The 22,476-nt window shown below is 38.9% G+C and overlaps 2 protein-coding genes and 1 pseudogene across 3 annotated transcripts in view; 2 read left to right on the forward strand and 1 right to left on the reverse strand.

Annotated features, from left to right (window-relative positions):
• The window catches only part of LOC105966063 (fruit protein pKIWI502), a 44,897-nt gene extending 30,338 nt beyond the window's left edge, over window positions 1-14,559 (forward strand). The window contains exon 6 of the mRNA XM_088818507.1: window positions 14,546-14,559. The gene's annotated coding sequence lies outside the window, so the exon portion shown is untranslated. The remainder of the gene's footprint in view (window positions 1-14,545) is intronic.
• LOC105961459 (AT-hook motif nuclear-localized protein 10-like) lies at window positions 76-6,919 on the forward strand. The gene is made up of 11 exons (XM_088818504.1): window positions 76-236; window positions 873-934; window positions 1,509-1,723; window positions 1,923-2,146; window positions 2,289-2,356; window positions 2,465-2,597; window positions 2,991-3,146; window positions 4,177-4,473; window positions 4,882-5,526; window positions 5,614-5,808; window positions 5,915-6,919. Exons 5-8 carry the CDS (start codon window positions 2,331-2,333, stop codon window positions 4,285-4,287), a joined length of 426 nt encoding a protein of 141 aa, XP_088674630.1. The 5' UTR covers window positions 76-236; window positions 873-934; window positions 1,509-1,723; window positions 1,923-2,146; window positions 2,289-2,330; the 3' UTR covers window positions 4,288-4,473; window positions 4,882-5,526; window positions 5,614-5,808; window positions 5,915-6,919.
• Window positions 14,560-18,955: 4,396 nt separating the features above from the next.
• On the reverse strand, window positions 18,956-20,294 carry LOC148770413 (chalcone--flavanone isomerase-like; annotated as a pseudogene). Its single transcript, XR_016031348.1, has 5 exons — window positions 20,129-20,294; window positions 19,895-19,967; window positions 19,653-19,811; window positions 19,341-19,564; window positions 18,956-19,242 (listed from the first exon to the last, which is right to left on the reverse strand). The product of XR_016031348.1 is annotated as a chalcone--flavanone isomerase-like (transcript).
• Window positions 20,295-22,476: the final 2,182 nt, after the last annotated feature.

Genomic DNA, 22,476 nt, shown 5'->3' on the forward strand with positions numbered 1-22,476 from the left:
TTTTTCTTGCAGGTGTATGAATTGATTTTTATTGTAGGCCTTTGGGAATTACGTTTATTTGGGTAATACTACTAATCAGTTCCTATATTTACCATTTAATTCGATTATTTTGCCATTTGTTTCCCTGTAATTTTTTGTCAATATTGATGTGGCTGATATTGGTTTCTTATCTTCACCGGTTATTTGTTTTGCTGAGGATTGATGAAAGATTGATTCATTGTAGACATTTACCATAGGTATCTTAACTATTACCAATAAGGTGTTTTTATTTTATTTTGATGCATGTTCTCTCCTTCGTTATTCCTTCAATGGGGGAGTCGGATTATTTTGGTATCATATAACTGTATATATATGGCAACAGCTGTTGCCAGTATTTGAAAGTCGTTTCCTTGTATCATAATTTTTTTACTGTACTTCGGGAATTGGAATCTTGAGGGCTTTGCTTTGTAGGTACTGATTGCCAAGTCAGTAGTCCTGGACTTGCTTTCTTGTGTTTCGGCTTGGTCTTGGTCTCTCTATTCATTTACAGGTTTTTTTCTTTCTTTTTTTCCCGGCTCCGGCTTGCTCTTGGTCTCTCTCTGTTCATATACAGGTTTCCCGCTTGTTGGAGAATTATATTATTATTTTGCTGGTGCCATCTACTTTTTACACCTGATTTTATTCGGGCGAGTGAATTCTGAGATGGAGATGAGTTCAGCCACGTTTGTTGACGGCGCCACTCCGATGAGTAGCTTTGCGGCGACTTCGTTTGCTTTATGGCTCTTATATATATATATATATTTTTTTCTTACGATTTACTTTGGTTCGTTTAGGTTTTTGCATTTTTTTGATTATTTGAACTTAATGTCTTGTTGCTGTTTTGATGTTTGTAGAAATTGTACAACTCCCGATGAAAAAATCAGCGGACATGGTACGACGGCCAGGATTTATAGAGGTAAAATTCTCATTTATTTAGTGCGTTCTTGTTTCTGTTACACAATGTACTTTTTTATTCAGTCTATTTTTCTCGGTTCCGAAATTACGGATGTTTATTGTGCTCTCAATTTTGATTATGATTCTTTTCAAAATATGGCTGCTGATGTTGGTTTCTTCAGCAGCCACCACCAGGTTCGCTTTGATGTATTTTTTCTTCACGTCATTTTTTCCTTCGAGTTCAGTTTAATCAGGCCCCGTAAAAGGCCTCTATAATTCTTCAATTCCTTAGGTGGATCTTGACTGCTTGTTTCTTCACATTCTTGGAACTTACTGACCGCCCTTAGCTGGCTCTTGGGTCCGGTTAGCTGGTCATTATAAATAATATTCCGCAAAATTCCGGAATAAAATTCATTAAAATGGCTATTTTGATTAATGAGTATATATATCGTGTTGTTTGCAAATATTTTACTATTTGTGAGGATAAATTCTTTGGTCTTCTATTCTGATGATACTCGATCACATTGAACTATAGTTTGGAGTGAACCCCATAGTCATAGGCTGAAAATGGTGGTCATTTTGTATTATCTCTCCAGGTCCTACTTGCTGCCTTGAGCTTCAGGTTGTACCTTCACGCTGCCAAACGTTTTCGCAAGTTTCCCAACGGAAGAACACGGGTAGTTAGTTGGCAGTCCTGATACTAATAGTTTTTAACTTTTTTATAGGTGTGGTGAGGGCAGGGAGTAGAAGCTGTGGAGGTCTGAGTCTGCTTGGATTTCATTCGTGGGGTTGACTACGCGCCTAATTGCCTGTAATTCTCTGCCCCATGTGGATGCATATGCGTATGCGTTTAACTTTCCATTTCTGAATGCCAATTCATAAACATGAATAATTTCTGCATAGTTATTGGCTATTTGTGGTTTATGGAATTCGGTTTATAATTTGTATGTGTTTCTCTTTTCGTTATTCATAAGTTGCTGCTTCAGTTTAGGCCCGGGATATGAATGCAGAGGGATAACGACGAATAAAATTCCTTAAATAGTGGAACAATCTTATACTGTCGTGCCCAAAATTGTGCTGGCTCAAACCTAGGGATATGAATGCAGGGGAATAATGAAGAATCAAATACTTTAAATAGTGGAACAATCTTATACGGTCGAACTTGTGGAAGAATTCCGCCACAGTGAAACCAAAAAACGTTGTCAATTTGGATCGCCAATTTTTGTCATCGAAAGTACGCGTCTTAAGGGAACATTGCCTTTCGTTTTCCTCTAAATGCACATGTTTCAATATTCGTATCGATTTAGTTATCGTAAGTTCTTAATCTTTGTCAGTGTGACGTGAACTTTAACAAAAAAAAAATACTCTTTAATCAGGCGAATGGATGAACGCTTCTGCGGGACTAGCATTTACACCACATGTACTACACGTTGGAGTCGGAGAGGTAAGTTTGCTGCATTCCCTAATTAATTATCTCAATTTTATTCGGTAATCCGTCAATTTGCAGTAGTAATTTTTATGTTGCAATTATTAATTGCTAAGTCGTATACAGGATATTGCGGCAAAAATACTGGCATTTGCACGACAGAGACCGAGATGTGTTATGCATCATGGCAGGTAGTGGATCGGTTTCTTCGGTGCCACTACGCCAGCCCACAACTTCTGGTGCCAATATTACGTTTCAGGTTAATGCATTTTCTACTCGTATACTTCTTTATACTAACCAAATAAATTTTTTTCGTTAATGAATTAATGGCATAATTGTAAATTGTGTGCCACTTTGGTTGCATATTTAGTACGTACTATGAAGCATCTATTTACCATTTTAATAAAGATGCTGATGTTTCTCTTAGAAGGATTTGTAATAGAAAATTCCAATAATCGTGAAGCTTTAAACTTTTGTCCGGCTACAACTTCATTTTTAATAATTTAAATAGATTTTTTTTGTTTCGTGAAGCTTTGAAGTTGAAGGTTATTTTTCAGTCCTAGATTGTCCATGTTGATTGTAAGTAATTACTTTATGGTCTGTCCTTTTGTTCGAGCTATCATTATTTTATTTTCTGACTTGCTATTTCTAGATAAATAGTGTCGTTTTGAGATATTGTGCTTGTCCGATTCGTACTTTCTCTCGGAAAGCGGTGGGCGCCGCATTCGGACAGGTGCTGTGTAGTCCTGATGGCCATATGATTGGAGGTGCAATAGGTGGTACTCTTATTGTAGCAAACCCTGTGCAGGTATTTGGTCTATTTACTTTGTTTTTCTGTTCAAAAACGGGTTAGTTTTCTTAGGCATTGTTTGGTTCATAAGATAAGATTAACCAAGATAAGAATATTAAATAATGTAATGAAAATTCGATTGTATTATTGGACCAATAAATAATAATGTATTGGTCCCTATGCCCGCCGGCGTTTTGCAGCAGGGTTTTTTTTTCCCCAAACCGCTGCCTAAAACACAACTTTGTTTTGCAAACTTCTTTCTGCGTTCCCCTTCGTGGTCAGTGGTCGGCGGCCTACAATTTCTTGCGCCACCAGCAGCAGCTTGTCGCATCTTTGCCACGTTGTTTGATATTCGCCCGCCACCTCCTCTTTTTTTTTGAATATTATCCTGCATCTTCGCCACCTAAGTTTGCTGTACAGCCCCCACCTCCTTCTCTCTGCCACCTGCGACTATTGACTCAATTCCTTATTCTTTCGCCATATCAAGTTCCCATGATTTTATGTAAATTTTCTGCTACGTACATTCTTTGGGCTTTCGAAGCTATTTCAAGATTGCCACTTTCTGCTATTATGGGTTCCATTTTTCATGTTTTGCTTCTTTCTTTTCGATGGGTGTTTTGTTGGAATTAATTAAATCACAATTTTTTTTATTATGCATAGTAAATTCTATCAGTGGGAGTGGGGTTCTGGATAACCTTTGTTTTACGTATTTTCTTTTATCATCATAATGAATTCACATTGACATTGTCTGGAGGTGTAAATTTCGGCGGTTTTGCTTTGTTCGTTAACTTTAAAGAATTGATTTACTTTTTAAGTTTCAGTTGTCATATTTGGTTGCGATGGAAAGAGTTCATTCAGGCACGATCACAGTCTTGGTTTGTACCACCTTTTGGTTAATTTAATTACGATGAATATTACCTTTTCTTTTTTGTCTTGTGGAATAACTAAGTCCTTTTGCTCGTCAAATAGATTCCAGAGTGTGATTGGAAGCTTATACTTCAATTTGTTTTCTTTTATTGTTTGTTGTGAATTATTCCTTATTTTTCAGTTCGAGATCGGTTTAGAGGATTCTGAATTGAAGCCCTCGTTTTCATCCTCTAGAGTACCACACCAGCTGGGAGAAAAGTGTTACATTTATTTTCATTATGGTCTGTTTTGAAGTTTCCTGGCTATAGATAGTTCATTTGCTGATTTTACTTGTTTCGAAGAGTGTTTGCGTACTATCGGCGAGACAAGATTTGCCCCCCACAAAACATCGCGCCGTCCACTTGCTCTGCAACCCAATACTTTCCGCCGAAGCGCCTCCCACCAAACCGCTCCAGTTTGCCGCCTCAGACGTTTAAAGGTCCTGTGCTCTCGACCTTAACCTCGCTCCATATATTATTGTTGTCGGTGGTTAATGGGAAAGATGAACTGTGCTGCTGTTTCTCTTCGGTTTACATGAACGTTCGTATTTAAAAAAAATTGTTTTCTTGCAGTAATTTTCCACTGAATTTTCTTATTAACTAGTGGACATATCGCCTGGCAGGTATGCTCATGTTGTCGTGCTCTACGTCGTGCTCTACCGGCTGCCTGCTGCATACTTACTGAAGTAAAACGTCAGTGTGTTCGCAAATACAATCGGTTGCTCAATTTAATTACAGGTATAATTCCTAAATTTTTATTTTGTGCATGTGCCAAAATTCATTCACCAAAACATATGCCCTGAATATGTCGAACTTTCAGATTTTTTGACGTCTTAGTTCTTATTCAGGCTTTTGTGCTGCAACCTCAGGTCTTCCCTTCAATTGGGAACTTGTGCTTCTGCTTTATGGTTGTAGGCATGGTTATGGTGATCTATTTACGTTGTTGTCGTAATTTTATACATTATTAGTACATGCACAACATATAGCAAAGAGAATGAATTTACACTATAGAAATATTGTACTGGGATGGTATGGTTCTATGGAGATGAATCAAATAGGCCCCAAAAAAGAAAATGGAAGAGGCCCCAAAACAAAAAATGGCGACGCTAACAAAATAGTCTTGTTTTAGTCGATTTGGATCTATCATCATCTTTTTCAGTTCACGGATCCGTTGTCGAAGTGAACCGATGTTCTTTACAATTAATGTCAATAAAATAACTGTTATTACTCGTATATACATTTCTTCTTGTTTTGTTTGGTAATGATGCAGCTATTTTTATGTGCCTAATTCGAGTTGCAAACTTGTTTTCCTGATATCTATCAGTGTTTACTCATATTTAAACACTTCATTTTTTGCACAGATTAAACACTATCCATTATGTTGTCTTTTGTTTCCTTGATTGCTATTTAACAGGAGTTTTTTTCATAAAGGAACTATGAAGCAAGACTATGCAGAGGTTTCTACATGGATTTGTCTTTGTTGTAGTGAAATGGTAATTATTTTCCTTGTAAATCTTTAAGAGCTGCGATAAATAGAAATTTATATCTTTGATTGCTATTAACAGTAGTTTTTTTGTCAGTGATTAGGATGTGGAATGTTCACCTCTCCACTTCTCATTATCGCGAGGTATTTTACTTTTTGTTTTTTTTCTTTTCTTCCCCATTTTGTACTGGTTTTCTAGATAAGAATGGAGCATCCCGGATTTTGTATTCGAAGCTGTTTTCCCATTCCTTTGCGGATTCAGAGCAACTTCTCAACAATTTGCAATTGCCCTGTGAGTTTCATTTTCTTTCTCTCTGTTTTGTCTTTGCTTTCCCGTTGGTCATAATGTTTTTCTTTTTCTATTAATACCAATTTCCAAATTACCTGGTCAATAACAGGTTGTAGATTTTAACGAGGATGCTCGTGTTCACCACTTCAAAGGTAGCAAGCACTTCCAGATAATAATTTGTTGTCTTTGTTGTTCCGTTCTTTTTGTGCGTGTGTGCTTTCCTTATCGTGGAGGAATTTGATGTTTTTTCTTCTGTGTTTTTTATCTATTATTTGATATACTCCAGAAAAATAACGGCAATTAAATTTCCCCACTTCGGTGTTTTTTTGGTTTCAATAACCACCATATATGCCCATAGGGTCAAGATTTTATGTCTTGCCTTCAGAAACTTATGTGAAGAGAAGAACTCCAATGGGGTGTGTTCAACCTTATTTTAATTAGAAGTTATTAATCTCAAAGATGAAGTTGTCTATTTGGACATGATATTGCCTGCTTTAGCACTGTCAAATTATGTTCTAAAGTTAGCTGTGTTAGTAGTTGTGCCTAATGAATTATCGATGTGCTACTAATATGAAATGTTCTTTTTGGTTTAACTAAAAGGCCCAATTTCCTGAACATAGCCTCGGTAGAGGCAAACCCAACTAATTCGCAATTTCTTGGTCACCGAGCCAACCTCGTCCGACACCATTTACGAGAAGGTGCGGTCGTCTCAATCATATATTGTTTCAGGAAGGCCAATTTCGGCGAGGAGGAGGTGTGTATCTTCAGCCAGAGAGAGCGGAAGTACCCCAATGGCGAAAGGTCAAATCAGGCCTCAAAGTCGGGATAATAGAAAGCCACTGGTATAAGATAGCACCAGGTTTTGTTTATTACAAGATATCAGAAAAACCGAGTTACTTTGGGTATTTAAGAATTTTTCTTGCTCATTGAGTAATTTTGATTTTGTTTTTGTTTTTGTTTGTTTAGCGCCTTGTCTTGCTCGTTGGCATATGGTTCTTAATAAGCACATTTCTTTATCCAATATCATTTTTTTTAGATGTATAGGGAGTTGCAGACTTAGTACATTTCTGTAACCAATAACATAATTTTTTGAAATGTATAGGGATTTCCATAATTTTTGTTTCCGTTATGCTCTTTTATTATTTACAATTTATTCTTTGAAACTGTAATTGGTTATTGTTTTTTGGCTGTGAATCTGCAAGAGGGAACAAGTTCTTCAAAAACTTTTGCATGTGTTGTTGCTCCTTTATCTGGAATTGCTTTCTTGTGTTTCGGCTAGGCCTTTGTCTCTTGATTCATTTACAGGTTTGCCCATTTTTTGTGTTCCACCTTCGGCTTGCTCTTGTTGGTCTCTCTGTTCATATACAGGTTTTTTGCTTCTTCGAGAATTACATTCATTAGTTTCTGGTGACATTTACTTTTTACACCTGATTTTATTTGGACGAGTGATTTCTGAGACGGAGATGAGTTCTGCCACGTTTGTTGATGGCGCCACTCCGAAGAGTAGCTTTGCGCGTCCGACGACTTCTTTTGCTTTACGGCTCTTATATATATTTTTTTGTGTTACGACTTACTTTGGTTCGTTTAGCTTTTTCGTATATGTTTTTCTTCAAGAATTACATTCATTTTTTGCTGGTGACATTTACTTATTACACTTGATTTTATTCGGCCGAGTGATTTCTGAGATGGATATGAGTTCGACCACGTTTGTTAATGGTACCACTCCTCTTCTTACTTTGCGTCCACTTTAATCAGGCCCCGTAAAGGGCCTCTATAATTCTTCAATTCCGTAAGTGATTTTTGACTTCTTGTTTCTTCACATTCTTCGAGCTTACTGACCGCCCTCAGCTGGCTCTTGGGTCTTTGTTACCTGGTTGTAACACTAATATTCCGCAAAGTTCCAGCATAAAATTCTTTCCAATGGCTATTTTGGTTAATGAGTATGTATATCTTTTTTTTGCACATATTTTAATATTTTTCACTGTCTTTATCCCGTTCTGCTACATAATTTTTTTTTGTTTCCTCTTTTCTTTTCACCTTCTTTGACCGGGATTTTTCTTCCCAAAAGAGAATTACGAAACAGATACCTCCACTGCACAGGAAGAAAGGAGATGGCCATCAAACAATGAATTATTCGAACGCGTGATTCCAAGGTTATCAGTGGAGGTTGCCGGAGTCCGCAATCACACCGTACAAGAAGCCCACAGCGCCGACTAAAATCAGAAAACTAATTAAATTACCGACCAATTGGCGACGCCGGGTAGGGCTTAGCCCTTTAGCTTTACACAACAAAAAGGCCCATCTGTGCTGGGTTAGGAGTCAGCAACTGCACTTCGCGGAGAGGAGGAAGTGGCCAGAGAAAGAAGCGTCAACTATTGTAGAGGCGGAAAAAGCCGCGGTGAACGTATTATATAATTTCTACCTGGCTGTAATTTGGCTCCCCTGTACCATTGTCTTAAAAAATTGTCCTCATCCCAGACGATTTCCCCTCACCCCTCATCCCACACGATTTCTTGTGCGCCTCAGCCCAGGATCCGGTCGCATACAAATTTTTGCCATCGGCGTTTGTTGTTGGTCCAGGTTCGTAGGCTGCTCTCTTATAAATTATGATAATTACTTGATATAATAACAGTGCTGCAAAAACTACCCTTGTGTTATCTCGAAATAGCAAAAACCCCCCTGTGAAATTTAGTCAAAGGCAGAATCCCCCCTAGCTGATTTTTTAGACTTGAAATGACAAAATTGACCCTCAAAATGTATTTATATATATACATATTATATGTATATTTATTCTTTTTAATTTATTTGTTTAGAAATTAAAAAAAATAGTAAACAACTAAATTGATTATTTTTTAAATAAAATAATTAAAATATTTATAAAATATAAGAATTTATTAATTGCAAGACTCCAGGGGTATTTGTGTCTTTTTATATCAAGTCAACCCTCAAATAGTTCCATAGGGGGGTTTTTGCTATTTAAATAATTTCACAGGGGGGTTTTTGCTAGTTTATTTATCACAGGGGGGTTTTTGCTATTTTGGGATTACACAGGGGTAGTTTTTGCAGTTTACTCTAATAACAATTATATTTTTCAAAATTACGTTATAAATTTTTTTTTTCAAATATTTGCAGTTAAAGTTGGTATTTCTTTTTCTTGCTCTATGTGATATGCCTGGTACCCAAGACGGCGGAAAGATCTATTGAAGAGCTTCAGCATCGAACATAGGTTTGTCGATTACAAAGCTTTTCGCTAAATAAAACTCACCTCCACTGTAAAGGAAGAAAGGAGACAGTCATCAAACAGTGAACAATTTTTGTCAATGTTGATGAGTTTTCTACTCCAATGCATCGAAATAAACCTGAACGAACAGTTTTCCACCTTTGTAGTGAACTCATTCGTGCTACAGTTGTATTGCACAACAGCCATCAACATCAAATTTCTTTTTCCTACCGAATTCCAGAGATAAGGATCGATACCATTTCCAAACTATTACTGAACTATGTCATCCCTTCGATCAACCTTCAATGTCTCATATCTTATGCCTACGGAAATGTGCATCCTGTATTTTTGCTATTTCTTCATTTCCTTGTTATGCTATTGTATATTTTCTAATGTCAAATTAGTCCTGCAACTTGTATGTACATATTTTGGATGTTCACCGGTGCTGAATATAATAATAATCAGTATGCAGTGGCAAGTCCAGGTACGTGTTACAAGGTGAGCTTAAATTTTCTACATTTACGGCACAATATGGAGCATAAAATCTTATGACTTACGATTCAATTCATTTATATCTATGTCGATTCAAATGTTAAAATAAATCTTAAATATCAACAAATCGATCAAATTTTACGATTCTTGGTCCCTATATTATTATAATTTTTTTTAATTCTGATCCTTAAACGAGAAATGCACCCCAAGTGGGGGTCAATTTGTAATTTTTGGAAATCCACCCCCTGACTGTAGCAATTTTGAAAATTGCAGAATCACCACTATACTTACTCCATCTTCCCAGCCGCTTCAGCCCAATTGCAAATTTAACCCCAAAGTGGATTTCTCTTGCAATAACCGAAATATCCGCCACCAACGCAGTATGCTTCTACTCCTCAGCTATAATCGCGTGTGACTCATTTACGCAAATTCGCGATACCGTGTTTAAAATCTTATGATTTACGATTCAAATCTTACGATCCAATTCGTTCATACCTAAGTCGATTCAAAAGTTAAAATAAATCTTATATATCAACAAAACGATCACAGTTTACGATTTAAGATTTACGAAAACTTTAATTTATTATATTTTTTTTATGATAATTACAGTTTTGGTCCCTATATTATATACTATTTATAATTTTGGTCCTTAAACCGGAAATGCCCCCAAGTGGAGGTTAATTTGTAATTTTCGAATATCCACCTCCCTGGCTGAAACAGCTGTGAAGATTGCAGTATCACCCCTATACTTACTCCATCTTCCGCTTCACCCAAATTACAAATTTGATTCCAAAAAGTGGATGTCTCTTTCATTATCCAAAATATCCGCCACATTTACGAAAATTCGCAATAACGAGCATAAAATCTTATGATTTACGATTCAAATCTTACGATTCAATTCATTCATATCTATGTCGATTCAAATGTTAAAATAAATCTTCAATATCAACAAATCGATCAAATTTTACGATTTTCGGTCCCTATATTATTAAACCTTTTTTTTAATTTTGGTCCTTAAACAAGAAATCCACCCCAAGTGAGGGTCAATTTGTAATTTTTGGAAATCCACCTTCCTGTCTAAAACAATTTTGAAAATTGCAGAATCACCCCTATACTTACTCCATCTTCCCAGCCGCTCCATCCAAATTGCAAATTTAACCCCAAAGTGGATCCCTCTTGCAATATCCTAAATATCCGCCACTAACGCAATATGCTTCTACTCCTCCTCAGCTACAATCGCGTGTGACTCATTTACGAAATTTCGCAATACCAAGTTTAAAATCTTATGATTTACGATTCAAATCTTACGATTCAATCCGTTTATACCTAAGTCGATTCAAAAGTTAAAATAAATTTTAAATATCAACAAAACGATCAAATTACGATTTAAGATTTAATAAAACTTTAATTTGGATCTCTCTTTCACTGTCCAAAATATCCGCCACATTTACGAAAATTTGCAATAACGAGCATAAAATCCTATGATTTACGATTCAAATCTTACGATTCAATTCATTCATATCTATGTCGATTCAAATAATAAAATAAATCTTCAATATCAACAAATCGATCAAATTTTACGATTTTTGTTTCCTATATTATTATACCTCTTTTCAATTTTGGTCCTTAAACCAGAAATGCACCCCAAGTGGGGGTCAATTTGTAATTTTTGGAAATCAACCTCCCTAGCCGAAACAATTTTGAAATTGCAGAACCACCCCTATACTTACTCCATCTTCCCAGCCGCTCCACCCAAATTGCATATTTAACACCAAAGTGGATCACTCTTGCAATATCTTAAATATCCGGCACCAAACCAATATGCTTCAAGTCCTCCTCAGCTATAATCGCGTTTGACTCATTCACGAAAATTCGCAATAACGAGTTTAAAATCTTATGATTTACGATTCAAATCTTACGATTCAATCCGTTCATACCTAAGTCGATTCAAAAGTTAAAATAAATCTTAAATATCAACAAGACGATCAAATTTTACAATTTACAATTGAAGAAAACTTTAATTTATTATATTATTTATAATAAAAATGCGATAATTACAGATTTGGTCCATATATTATATACGAATTTTAATTTTGGTCCTTAAACTGGAAATGTCCCCAAGTGGAGGTCAATTTGTAATTTGAAAAAATCCACCTCCCTGGCTCAAACAGTTCTGAAAATTGCAGAATCACCCTTATACTTACTCCATCTTCTTATCCGCTCCTACCAAATTGCAAATTTGACCCCAAAGTGGATCTTTCTTTCAATATCCAAAATATCTGCTAGAATTCGCAATACCAAGCATAAAACCTTATGATTTACGATTCAAATCTTACGATTCAATTCATTCATATCTATGTCGATCCAAATGTTAAAATAAACCTGAAATATCAACAAATCGATCAATTTTTACGATTTTTGGTCCCTATATTATATACCTATTTCGCATCGCACACGCCGTCATTCAGATAGCCTTTACGGAAGGAAGAAAAATTAACTCCTGATTAATCAGCTTTCGTTAACACATAAACGAGTTTGTATTTTGACAATCATTTGTGCACCAGCAAATTCCATTGTTTCTAAGGGAGTGGACCCCTCAGCACCCTCGGTAGACAACTTCAAATCGTCACTTTCCATCGCCACATTCGACACAAATTTTACCTAATCGTAAAAAAAAGATTAAAAAAATGCAGCCTAAAAATCGATATATGAAAGTATGTCGAAAATACATAATACGATAAGTTCTTGTATTCACCCGAGGCACCCACCCGAGGCACCCGGCACCGCGCATTGCGCGGTGCTCTACACTAGTATATATATATATATATATATACTACTATATAGCAGTGAATAAGACCACGTCTCTACATCGAAGTTGATGCTACTCGAATATCGTGCTAGATATTTTGCTATTTTATTTTAAATTTGGACAACAAATTAAAGCTGGCCACAATATTAGAAATAGGTGACAAGCAGCTTACATATATATATATATATATATATATATATATATATATATATATATATATATATATATATATATATATATATATATATATATATATATTAATTATGGTCGAGTGTGTATAGCACGAAAACTTCAATTTTAGACGTTTTTGCATTTCTTACACGGACTATCGGTCATTTTGAAATTTTTAGAAAGTTAGAAAAATGTTTGAATAACAAATTTGCCCTAATTATTTACGCGATTCAATGATCTATTGTAAATTAATAGTTAATAGTAAAATTTAATTTGATTATGTTTGTATAAAAATATATAAAATTTATATATAAACAAAAACTTATATATATTTATATAACAAATTTATAAATACTCCAGTAATCTTAATATTTCGGGATATGCCGTTTTCCTGTTACCAATTATCATCGTTTCCGTGTCCGTTGCTGCAGTGGTGCAAAATAAAAGAATTGGTGATAAAGTTGCACCACGTGCACATGGTATGACAAAAGATGCATGCGGACTTTCAATCGAATTCGGTCCAATTTAGATAAGTCAAATTAATAAATATATATGTAATTAGTGCAGATTGATCGAACTCAATATCTGTTAACTCTGGCTTCTACTATTGTTTAACAAGTGGCATCAAAACTATTACTATATCTAATTAATCATTAATGTGGGATTAATATTGATGATGCTAAAATATAGCTCACCTAGGATGGTGTAGAAAATGAGCTGGGAGAGCAAAGCAGATCAGTAGCTTGACAACTTGATGATCCTGAGGTATCTGCGAAATGAACACACGTGAACTACGCCGGGGGTTGATCCGGCGGAAACCCCTCCGACGCTCAAGTCAGACGTGCTGATCATAGAAATAGTCCAGAGAATACGTATTGTAGTATTGCTCAGTTAATAGGACGTACCTTAATAAAATGAGGAAAACCTCTATTTATATGTCGTTTATTGGGTTGGGTTTGCTTTGTTGGGCCCAAGCCTTACTTGAAGGTGTTTGGGCCTCAGTGATATTAGTCTTCGATATTGGACTCGTAGCCCAGTAGGTAAAGAAATTGTAGGCCCATTGGGTTGGCCCAATTAGGCATATCATTAAGCCCCCCACTCTCGAGTCGATGTGGGGGCCATGTTGTGATGGGTTTCAAATCGTGTCGAGAGTAAAAATTGGAGAAGTCGATCATTGGCGTATGGCCTAATGGTATGCGAAAACGCGTTGGAGCGTGTGTCGGAGGGGTGTGAATGCGCGTTGGCGCATAGCGCGACAAAGTTGCCGCAATATAAATTAATCGAGTCGTCGGTTTTGTCCCGCGACGATGTAGTAGCGATTTATCTCCTCGTGGGAGCTATCTTGTCGCGGGGTAATAGTGTTGATCGAGTTATCTCCTCGTGGGAGTTGTCTCGCGATAATGTAGTAGCACGGATCAAGTAATCTCCTCGTGGGAGTTGTCTCTGGGGTAATCGAGTTGATCGAGTTACGTCTTCGTGGAAGTTGTCTCACGATAATGTAGTAGCACGGAGCTAGTATTCTCCTCGTGGGAGTTGTTATTTTTCGACATTTTCAATGTTTTGACGCGTTGCTTGTATGTGTTTACATATAGCTTTCTGCGTGATGTACTTGAGGAGGGGATCAGGCTCTCAAGATTTTTTTTATATGGGGGTCGTGCCCCTTGTTAGACCTCGTGGGTCTTAAGTATGTTTGGACCGTGGCCACGTTTTAATGAATGACCCATCGAAAACAAGTAGATAAATTTGAGTAATCAATCTGGCCAGGCTATATAGATTCTCATAATATCTCTAAGTGCTTCTAGGATTGTAATCGTGCTAACTTGAGCTTACGATTATATGGTGAATTTCGGGCGAGTTGTCTCCTCATGGGAGTTGTCTTGAGCGAAGTTGTAGGAGCATTGGATGATGCGCGATTTAGGCGCGTGTGGATTGAGGTTGCTCTGAGCGAGTTGTCTCCTCGTGGGAGTTGTTTCGCAGCGAGTCTTATTATCGAGCGAGGTGGTTGCACGTGGGAGTTGCCTTGCAACGGATTTGTAATATCGAGCGAGTTAGCTCCTCGTGGGAGTTGTCCCGCTGCGGGTTGGGATATCGAGCGAGTTGTCTCCTCGTGGGAGTTATCTCGCTGTAGGTTGTAGTACCGAGCGAGTTGGCTCATCGTGGGAGTAATCTCGCTGCGGATCATAGGATGGAGCGAGTGGTCTCCTCGTAGGAGTTATCTCGCTGTGGGTTCGTAGGACCGAGCGAGTTGGCTCCTCGTGGGAGTTTCCTTGCTGCGGATCGTAGGATGGAGCGAGTGGTCTCCTCATAGGAGTTATCTCGCTGTGGGTTCGTAGGACCGAGCGAGTTGGCTTCTCGTGGGAGTTTCCTCGCTGCGGGTCGTAGAATGGAGCGAGTGGTCTCCTCGTAGGAGTTATCTCGCTGTGAGTTCGTAGAACCGAGTTAGTTGGCTCCTCGTGGGAGTTGCCTCGCAACGGGCTGTAGGATTGAGCGAGTGGACTCCTCGTGGGAGTTGTCTCGCTGTAGTTTTGAGATTAGAGGGGGTTAGCTCCTCGTGGGAGTTGTCCCACAACGGGCTATAGGACGGAGCGAATGGTCTCCTCGTGGGAGTTATCTCGCTATGGTTTCGTAGACCCGAGGGAGTTGGCTCCTCGTGGGAGTTATCTCGCTATGGCGTTGAGACCCGAGGGAGTTGGCTCCTCGTGGGAGTTACCTCGCAACGAGTTATAGGACAGAGCGAGTAGTCTCCTCGTGGGAGTTAACTCGCTATGGTTTCGTAGGGAGTTGGCTCCTCGTGGGAGTTTCCTTGTAAGAGGTTGTAGGACCGAGCGAGCTGTCTCCTCGTGGGAGTTGTCTCGCTGCGGGTTGTATTACTGCGCGAGTTGGCTCCTCGTGGGAGTTGTCTCGCAAGCCTCCCACTCTCGAGAGGATGTGGGAGCCACGTTGAAAAGGGTACCGGATCGTGTCGAGAGTAGATCGGTGTTGTAGTCTTGCGTTAATCGTTGGCATGGTGTGGAGAAATAAATTTTTTTTTTTTATTTCATAGCGAACGCAATTTGGTAGGTGCGTTAAAGAGCTCGCGCAATTTGGTGGAGCGCGTTGAAATTCTCGTGCGATTTGGAGAAGCGAGTCAAAATCTATGCGCAATTTGGTGGAGGACGGTGAAAGTTGAGCGCGATTTGATGGGAGCACGCAGTCCAAGGGCTCCTTGGAAAGCGCGCGCGCGTGCTTGCGCGCCCTCCAATTTTTTTTTTTTTTTTTTTTTTTTTTTTTTTTTTTACTGCTGATGCGCGCGTGCTGTGCACGCGCGCGCGTCAGGCGCGTGTCGGCCACGCGCGCGTGCGGTGCACGCGCGCTTCTTCTCTTTTTTTTTTTTTTTTTTTCTGAAGCGCGCGTGCTGTGCACGCGCGCGCGCGCGTCAGGCGCGTGTCTGCCACGCGCGCGTGCGGTGCACGCGCGCCTCCTTCTTTTTTTTGTTTTTTTTTCTTTTTTTTTTTTTTTCTCGGTGCGCGCGCGCACAGCTGGCTTGGAGGGGCGCGCGCGCGGCGGCTTGGCCGGCTCGGGAGGCGCGCGGCTTGGCTAAAATATATATATATATATATATTTTTTATTTTTTTATTTTATCTCCTTCTTTTTTCTTCTTCTTTCTTCTTCTCTTTTTTCTTCTTCTTTTTCTTGTGTCTTTTTTCTTCTTCTTTTTCTTGTGTCTTTTTTCTTCTTCTTTCTTCTTCTCTTTTTTCATTCTCTTCTTTTTTCTTCTATTTTTTTTTTATTTGGTTGATATTCACCTCCTTGGGGATGTTTTATTTTTTGAATAGGATATTACCCTCGTTCCTTGAGATGGAATGTGCACCCCCTTGGGGATGTTCTATTTTTTAAGTAGGGAGATTATCCTCGTTCCTTGAGATCGGATGTGCGCCCCCTTGGGGATGTTCTATTTTTTGAGTAGGGAGATTATCCTCGTTCCTTGAGATCGGATGTGCACCCCCTTGGGGATGTTCTATTTTTTGAGTAGGGAGATTATCCTCGTTCCTTGAGATGGGATGTGCACCCCCTTGGGGATGTTCTATTTTTTGAGTAGGGAGATTATCCTCGTTCCTTGAGATCGGATGTGCACCCCCTTGGGGATGTTCTATTTTTTGAGTAGGGAGATTATCCTCGTTCCTTGAGATGGGATGTGAACCCACTTAGGGTTGAAAGGTAAGGGTGATGCCCAACCTTAGGATGGGGATAACTGCCCACTGTAGGATGAGGCGTTCGAGACCTATGGTCTGAGGTGGATGCGCATGGTTGTGCCATTGGTTCGCGCGTGCGCGTCATACCATTTTTTCTGTTTTTGAAGTAGGGACGTGAAACACTTGATGGGATGTGAAACCCCTTGGGGTTGAAAGGTAAGTGGATGTACCACCCTTGAGATGTGATGCCCAACTTTAGGATGAGATAGCCCCCCATTTAGGATGAGGTGATCACGAACCACTGGGGTGAGATGCCCCACCTTGGCGATATATGGTGCCACTGATTCAGTGGCAGCACGAGTTGAATCTTCCGTGATCATACGCTGAAGGTCTTCTTTGGTTATCTGAACTGTTCGAGAAGTAAGTAGAAATTGATCATGTTGAGGACCCAGTGGGGCCTCACGAGGAGGAGCGTTGGCTCCTGCTATGACGAATGAAATGTTTTGGGGGCGATGTGACCCCCAGGGAGTCGATAACCCTTGGCGAACAAAATATTTTGGGAGCAGATGTAAGCCCCCAGGGAGTCGATAACCCTTGGCGAACGAAATATTTTGGGGGCGATGTAAGCCCCCAGGGAGTCGATAACCCTTGGCGAGCGAAATATTTTGGGGGCAGATGTAAGCCCCCAGGGAGTCGATAACCCTTGGCGAGTGAAATATTTTGGGGGCATATGTAAGCCCCCAGGGAGTCGACGGCGGTGGTGCCATAGGTGGCTCCACATGTGGAGCAGGTGCTGGTATCGCGTTGGGAGCATTTGCTCCCCTCGTGGCGATATATTGGGTCACGGCCTCTATGGCAGCGCGAGTTGAAGTTTCTGCTATCATGCGTTGAAGCGCATCCTCGGTTATTTGAACCATTCGAGGAGCAGGGAGCGGTGGATCGGCGAGTGGTTGGTCCCCAAGGGGGATCACCTGAACCTCGCGAGGCGGATCCATGGGATGTGGAGGAGGTGGCAAGCCAGAGCCTCCACGAGGTGGGAGGTCATTTGCTGTGTCCTTTTCTCTCCGAGCAGACGCCTCAGGAGGATCTTGTTGGCTACGTGATCTGGTTTGCATCGTTCCCACAGACGGCGCCAAAATGATGATGCTAAAATATAGCTCACCTAGGATGGTGTAGAAAATGAGCTGGGAGAGCAAAGCAGATCAGTAGCTTGACAACTTGATGATCCTGAGGTATCTGCGAAATGAACACACGTGAACTACGCCGGGGGTTGATCCGGCGGAAACCCCTCCGACGCTCAAGTCAGACGTGCTGATCATAGAAATAGTCCAGAGAATACGTATTGTAGTATTGCTCAGTTAATAGGACGTACCTTAATAAAATGAGGAAAACCTCTATTTATATGTCGTTTATTGGGTTGGGTTTGCTTTGTTGGGCCCAAGCCTTACTTGAAGGTGTTTGGGCCTCAGTGATATTAGTCTTCGATATTGGACTCGTAGCCCAGTAGGTAAAGAAATTGTAGGCCCATTGGGTTGGCCCAATTAGGCATATCAAATATGTTGATTAATTAACGACTTGGAACAAGTTTATGAGCCACGTAGCGCTCTCGGACTAATTCCTCTATTCTTATATATATATATATATATACTAGTGATGGAGCACCGCGCAAGGCGCGGTGCCCGGTTGATTCATACGAATAAAAAATAAGAGAAAATAATGCAGGCAACGGTGAAGGAGAAGGAGATTTCTTTAATTTCAGAATTAATATTCTTTTTCAGATTCTTCCAAATTAAAACGGAAATACAATGCAAAACAGGTTACAGAAAGCCAAAAATAAGCATATTAATGATGGAAAGAAATTAAATTAATTTTCCATAAATCTCGAAGAACTAACCAAGCGGGTTATGCCGAATCGTAGAAGAAACAGCAGCTCCAGCAGCTGAAGCCTCTGAAACTTCTTCCTTGTTGCTATTGTTATTACCTACTTCAAAGAGGAAACACAATAATGAGAAGCTAATCTTAATTTCTTGATAGTTTATTTAGGTGGATACAACTTGCTGGAACTTTGTTCAATAATCTATAAAAGATGCAAAATCATTAAATCAAACTAAATGAATGCATGACTTGTTGAAGTAATTAGGTAAAAAAGAAGGAGAATAAATTAAATGCAAGAACTGACCACAACTGATGCTGTGTAGCCAAGAATTAAGCCTTTTCTTCAACATTCGTTGAAGCATATTTGATACAAATGCTTTCAGCTTTTAACAGTCTCTTCTCATCTTTAAAGCCCATGAATTGCAGAGGATATACTTTCTTTAGTCCTGAGAAATGAACTAATATAATAATAGAACATGACGAGCCTGGCCTAGTTTTCCTGAGGTTTTGCAGTAGCAGCAGCAACTTTCTCGGGTTCATTCGGCTTCAGCAGCAAATCCGATATTCTTGCAGCCAAACTCTGTTTTGCTGAAGGGGATACACCGTGCCTACCGATAATCGACTCAAGCACTGCTTCCAAGAGTTGTTTGTTCTCTATGACCGCGCTCAGGGGTCGAATCATCTTTGGAGAAGCTAATCTGCAGATCAACAACACACAGTAAAGGAGTCGATTAATAGAGGCGAAAAAAGCAAGTCATCGTTCATCATCTTAATTGCCCAAGAAACGTGTGATCACCGTTGATGAGCCCTCCGGTGATTGAGTGAAGAGGATAGAGCTTCCAGGAGGGAAGTTTTCGTCGCTAAATACTTGGAGGAACTTTTCGATTGCGGCAGACTCTGCATCGGTGTATTTCTCTACTTTTTTCCAGTAGGCGACGCAGTTTTCTGCTACCTTCTCGGAGTATTGTTTGCCAGTTAATGGCAGTATCGTTGTCACGTTTGTGAATTTCTCAAAGGCATCTAAAAATTAACAATTAGGGATTAATAACTTTTTCTTAAAAGAAACAAAAAAAAAAAAAAAAAAAAAAACTGAAAATTGAATCCTTACCAGTGACGATGTCTCCGAAGAAGTCGAGGGAATCCGTCAATTCGTCGGCGGTCTTGCCATTCCACTTAACGGCGAGTGACTGTACAACGTTATCTTCTAGGTAAACCCCAATTGCAGTGAATTTGATGAACCTCCCCTCGATCTCCATCCCTCTCACCCCTGCGCATGTTATCAATAACCATATCAGCGGCGCTGATTTTGAAATTGCACTACTGCTTCAGCAGATAAACGAGAGAACTAACCTGCGCCGCCGAGGAAGAAGGTCTTGGTGGAACCGGGAGGGTTGATCGCTGGAGGAAATACGCATGATTCGACCTGGACTTGTAAAATTAAAGACACTGATATTGCTTAAAATTAAAATTTAAGCAATATTCAATCATAAAAAAATAGCTGAGGAGGGCGGCGATCAGGGAGGTCTTGAAGAGGAAGGCGGAGGGAAGAGAGGGAGGAAAGTAGCTGCGGGGGTGGATGGCTACCTGGGAATTCTTGAGATTGACGGCGGATCCGGAAGGAACATCGGAATTTCCGGGGAGAAGGGAGGCGCGGCGGAGCAGGTGGAGGAAAGGTGCGGTGGGAAGAGACGTTGGCGGCAGAGGCGGTGGGCGGCGAACGCGCGTGGAGGTGGGGGGGGGGGGGGGGGGGGAACGATTCCCGCTGCCATGGTTGTGTGGCAAGGAAGAAAGAGGAAGGCCCCTGAGTGGAGAAGAAGAGCGGTGGGGCAGTCAGCATTTGCGGCGGCAGAAAGGAGAGAAGGGAAAAAGGGGAAAAAAAAAAAAAAAGGAAAAGAAGTAGGTCGATCGTGCATTTTCTGAAAGAAAAGGAAAAAGAAAAGAAAGCTGCACGGTGATTGGTGGATTGAAACGAAACGGCGCCGTTTCAGATTAAAAGGGGCCAAAAATAAAGCGTAGAAAATAGGGGGGCGAGAATTGGGGGTTATCAACATATATATATACTTAATATATATATATATATATATATATATATATATATATCCCTCCAAATTACTTTTAAATGTAAGTAGGCTGATAAAAGTGGATAAAAGGTGCAATTGAAAAGTATTTCTTGGGTGAAAAAGTAATAAAATAAACTATGATAAACTACATTATTGCACACAATATAATATCTGTAAACTGCGACAATGGATACAAATTTGATCTACTATTGACTGCCCAAATTTATACTTGTCTTGTTTAATTTATACCTAACATGCTTGAAAACTTTGCACGTGTCAAGTGACAAGTTATTTGTACTTGGGTACTTTGTTGTTTTTTATAAAATAAAAAATAAAAATAAAATACAATAATAACATAAAAATATACCGATAAATTGACGCTCCCATGTAGGGATGGCAAAAAAAATCCGAACCGCTAGCTATCCGCGGGTATCCGCTATGTTTAAAACCCGTTACCAAAACCATTAGGGTTTGGTAATATATAGTTTCTGTAAAAGAAAAGAAAACCGTCATGGTTTTGATATAGTTCTGGTTTTACCTTTACGGTCATGGGTACCCGACCATTTAATATATAAAATTCAACAATATGAGTAAACAAATAATTTGGCAAAATTTGAAATAAAATATTAAATAATTAAGGAAGGATATATTTGTATATTTTTTTTCTTTTCTTTTTTTCTTCCATTTTCTGAGAGTTACTTAAACGTTATCGGACTTACAATTATATTTTATTACAATAATTTAAATGGTAAATGGGGACCCGTGGATACCCGAATATTCGTCGTAATGGTTCTGGTATTTCCATTAATTTTTCAAAAGGGTTCGGTATGATCATGGTTTGAGCTATATTAAATAAGGGGGCAACTATTTCAAATACTAACTTTTGCTTACTTGAATACTACCAAGTTTAAAACCAAAATTGAGTACATATTTATCAGTTTTTTCTTACTTTAATACCAAAATAAAAAGAAAATTACAAAAACACCCTTTCATACAAAATATCAATTATATCAAATTTTATTAGAAATTACCTATTCAAAAACCAAATAAAAAAAAAGAAAAAAAACCCTTTGTTGTAAAAACCCTTTACGGTCATGGGTACCTTTACCAACAGTATTTTTTCGACACATACCTGTCTAAATTTGGAGAATTTTCGACAGGTATGTGTCGAATTTTTTTTTTTTTTCGACACGTTGGTGTCGAAAATTGACCAAAAAATCGACCTGTATGTGTCGAAAATTGCCGGCGGGTTTCAAAAAAGAAACTTCAAAATCGACTTCGAAGCTCAAAAAAGACATTGATACTTACCTTAATGTGTTCTCCTTTCATATATACTACCATATTATTGTCTTATAACTCAATTTTATAAGTTTTGTGAGGTTTTAATTTCTTTAGTTTTGAAATTTTTTAGAAGGGTTTGTTGTGAGATTTTTTAGAAGGGTTTGTTGTGAGGAAGATTTTTTAGAAGGGTTTTTGGGGAGGGAGAAGAAGGAGATGGAGGAGGTGAGGGGTTTGTGAGTAGGGAGGGAAATAGTTTTTTTGAGTTTTTGATTATTTGGTATTTAAGAAAGAAAAATAGTATTTGTAATATTTTTTTTGGTTTTAATTTCATTAAGGGTATTAAAGTAATTTACAATTAATTATTTATTTTTTATTTTTTTGGTATTCAAGTAAGCAAAAGTTGGGATTTGAAATCGTGATCCCCAATAAATAATAATGGTTCTGGTATTGCACTTTTTCGAGGGTACCCGCTCCGTTGCCATCCCTACTCCCATTCCTATAAAGTGAAGAAAATAATTTTTTTTCTTTTTTTTACGAAAGATGCTCCAATATAAATAACTAGATTAAGGTCTTACTACACTTTTTAAATGG

The sequence above is a fragment of the Erythranthe guttata genome, chromosome 5 (assembly GCF_056151865.1).
Source record: "Erythranthe guttata isolate IM_541 chromosome 5, IM_541, whole genome shotgun sequence".
Classification (NCBI taxonomy): Eukaryota; Viridiplantae; Streptophyta; class Magnoliopsida; order Lamiales; family Phrymaceae; genus Erythranthe; species Erythranthe guttata.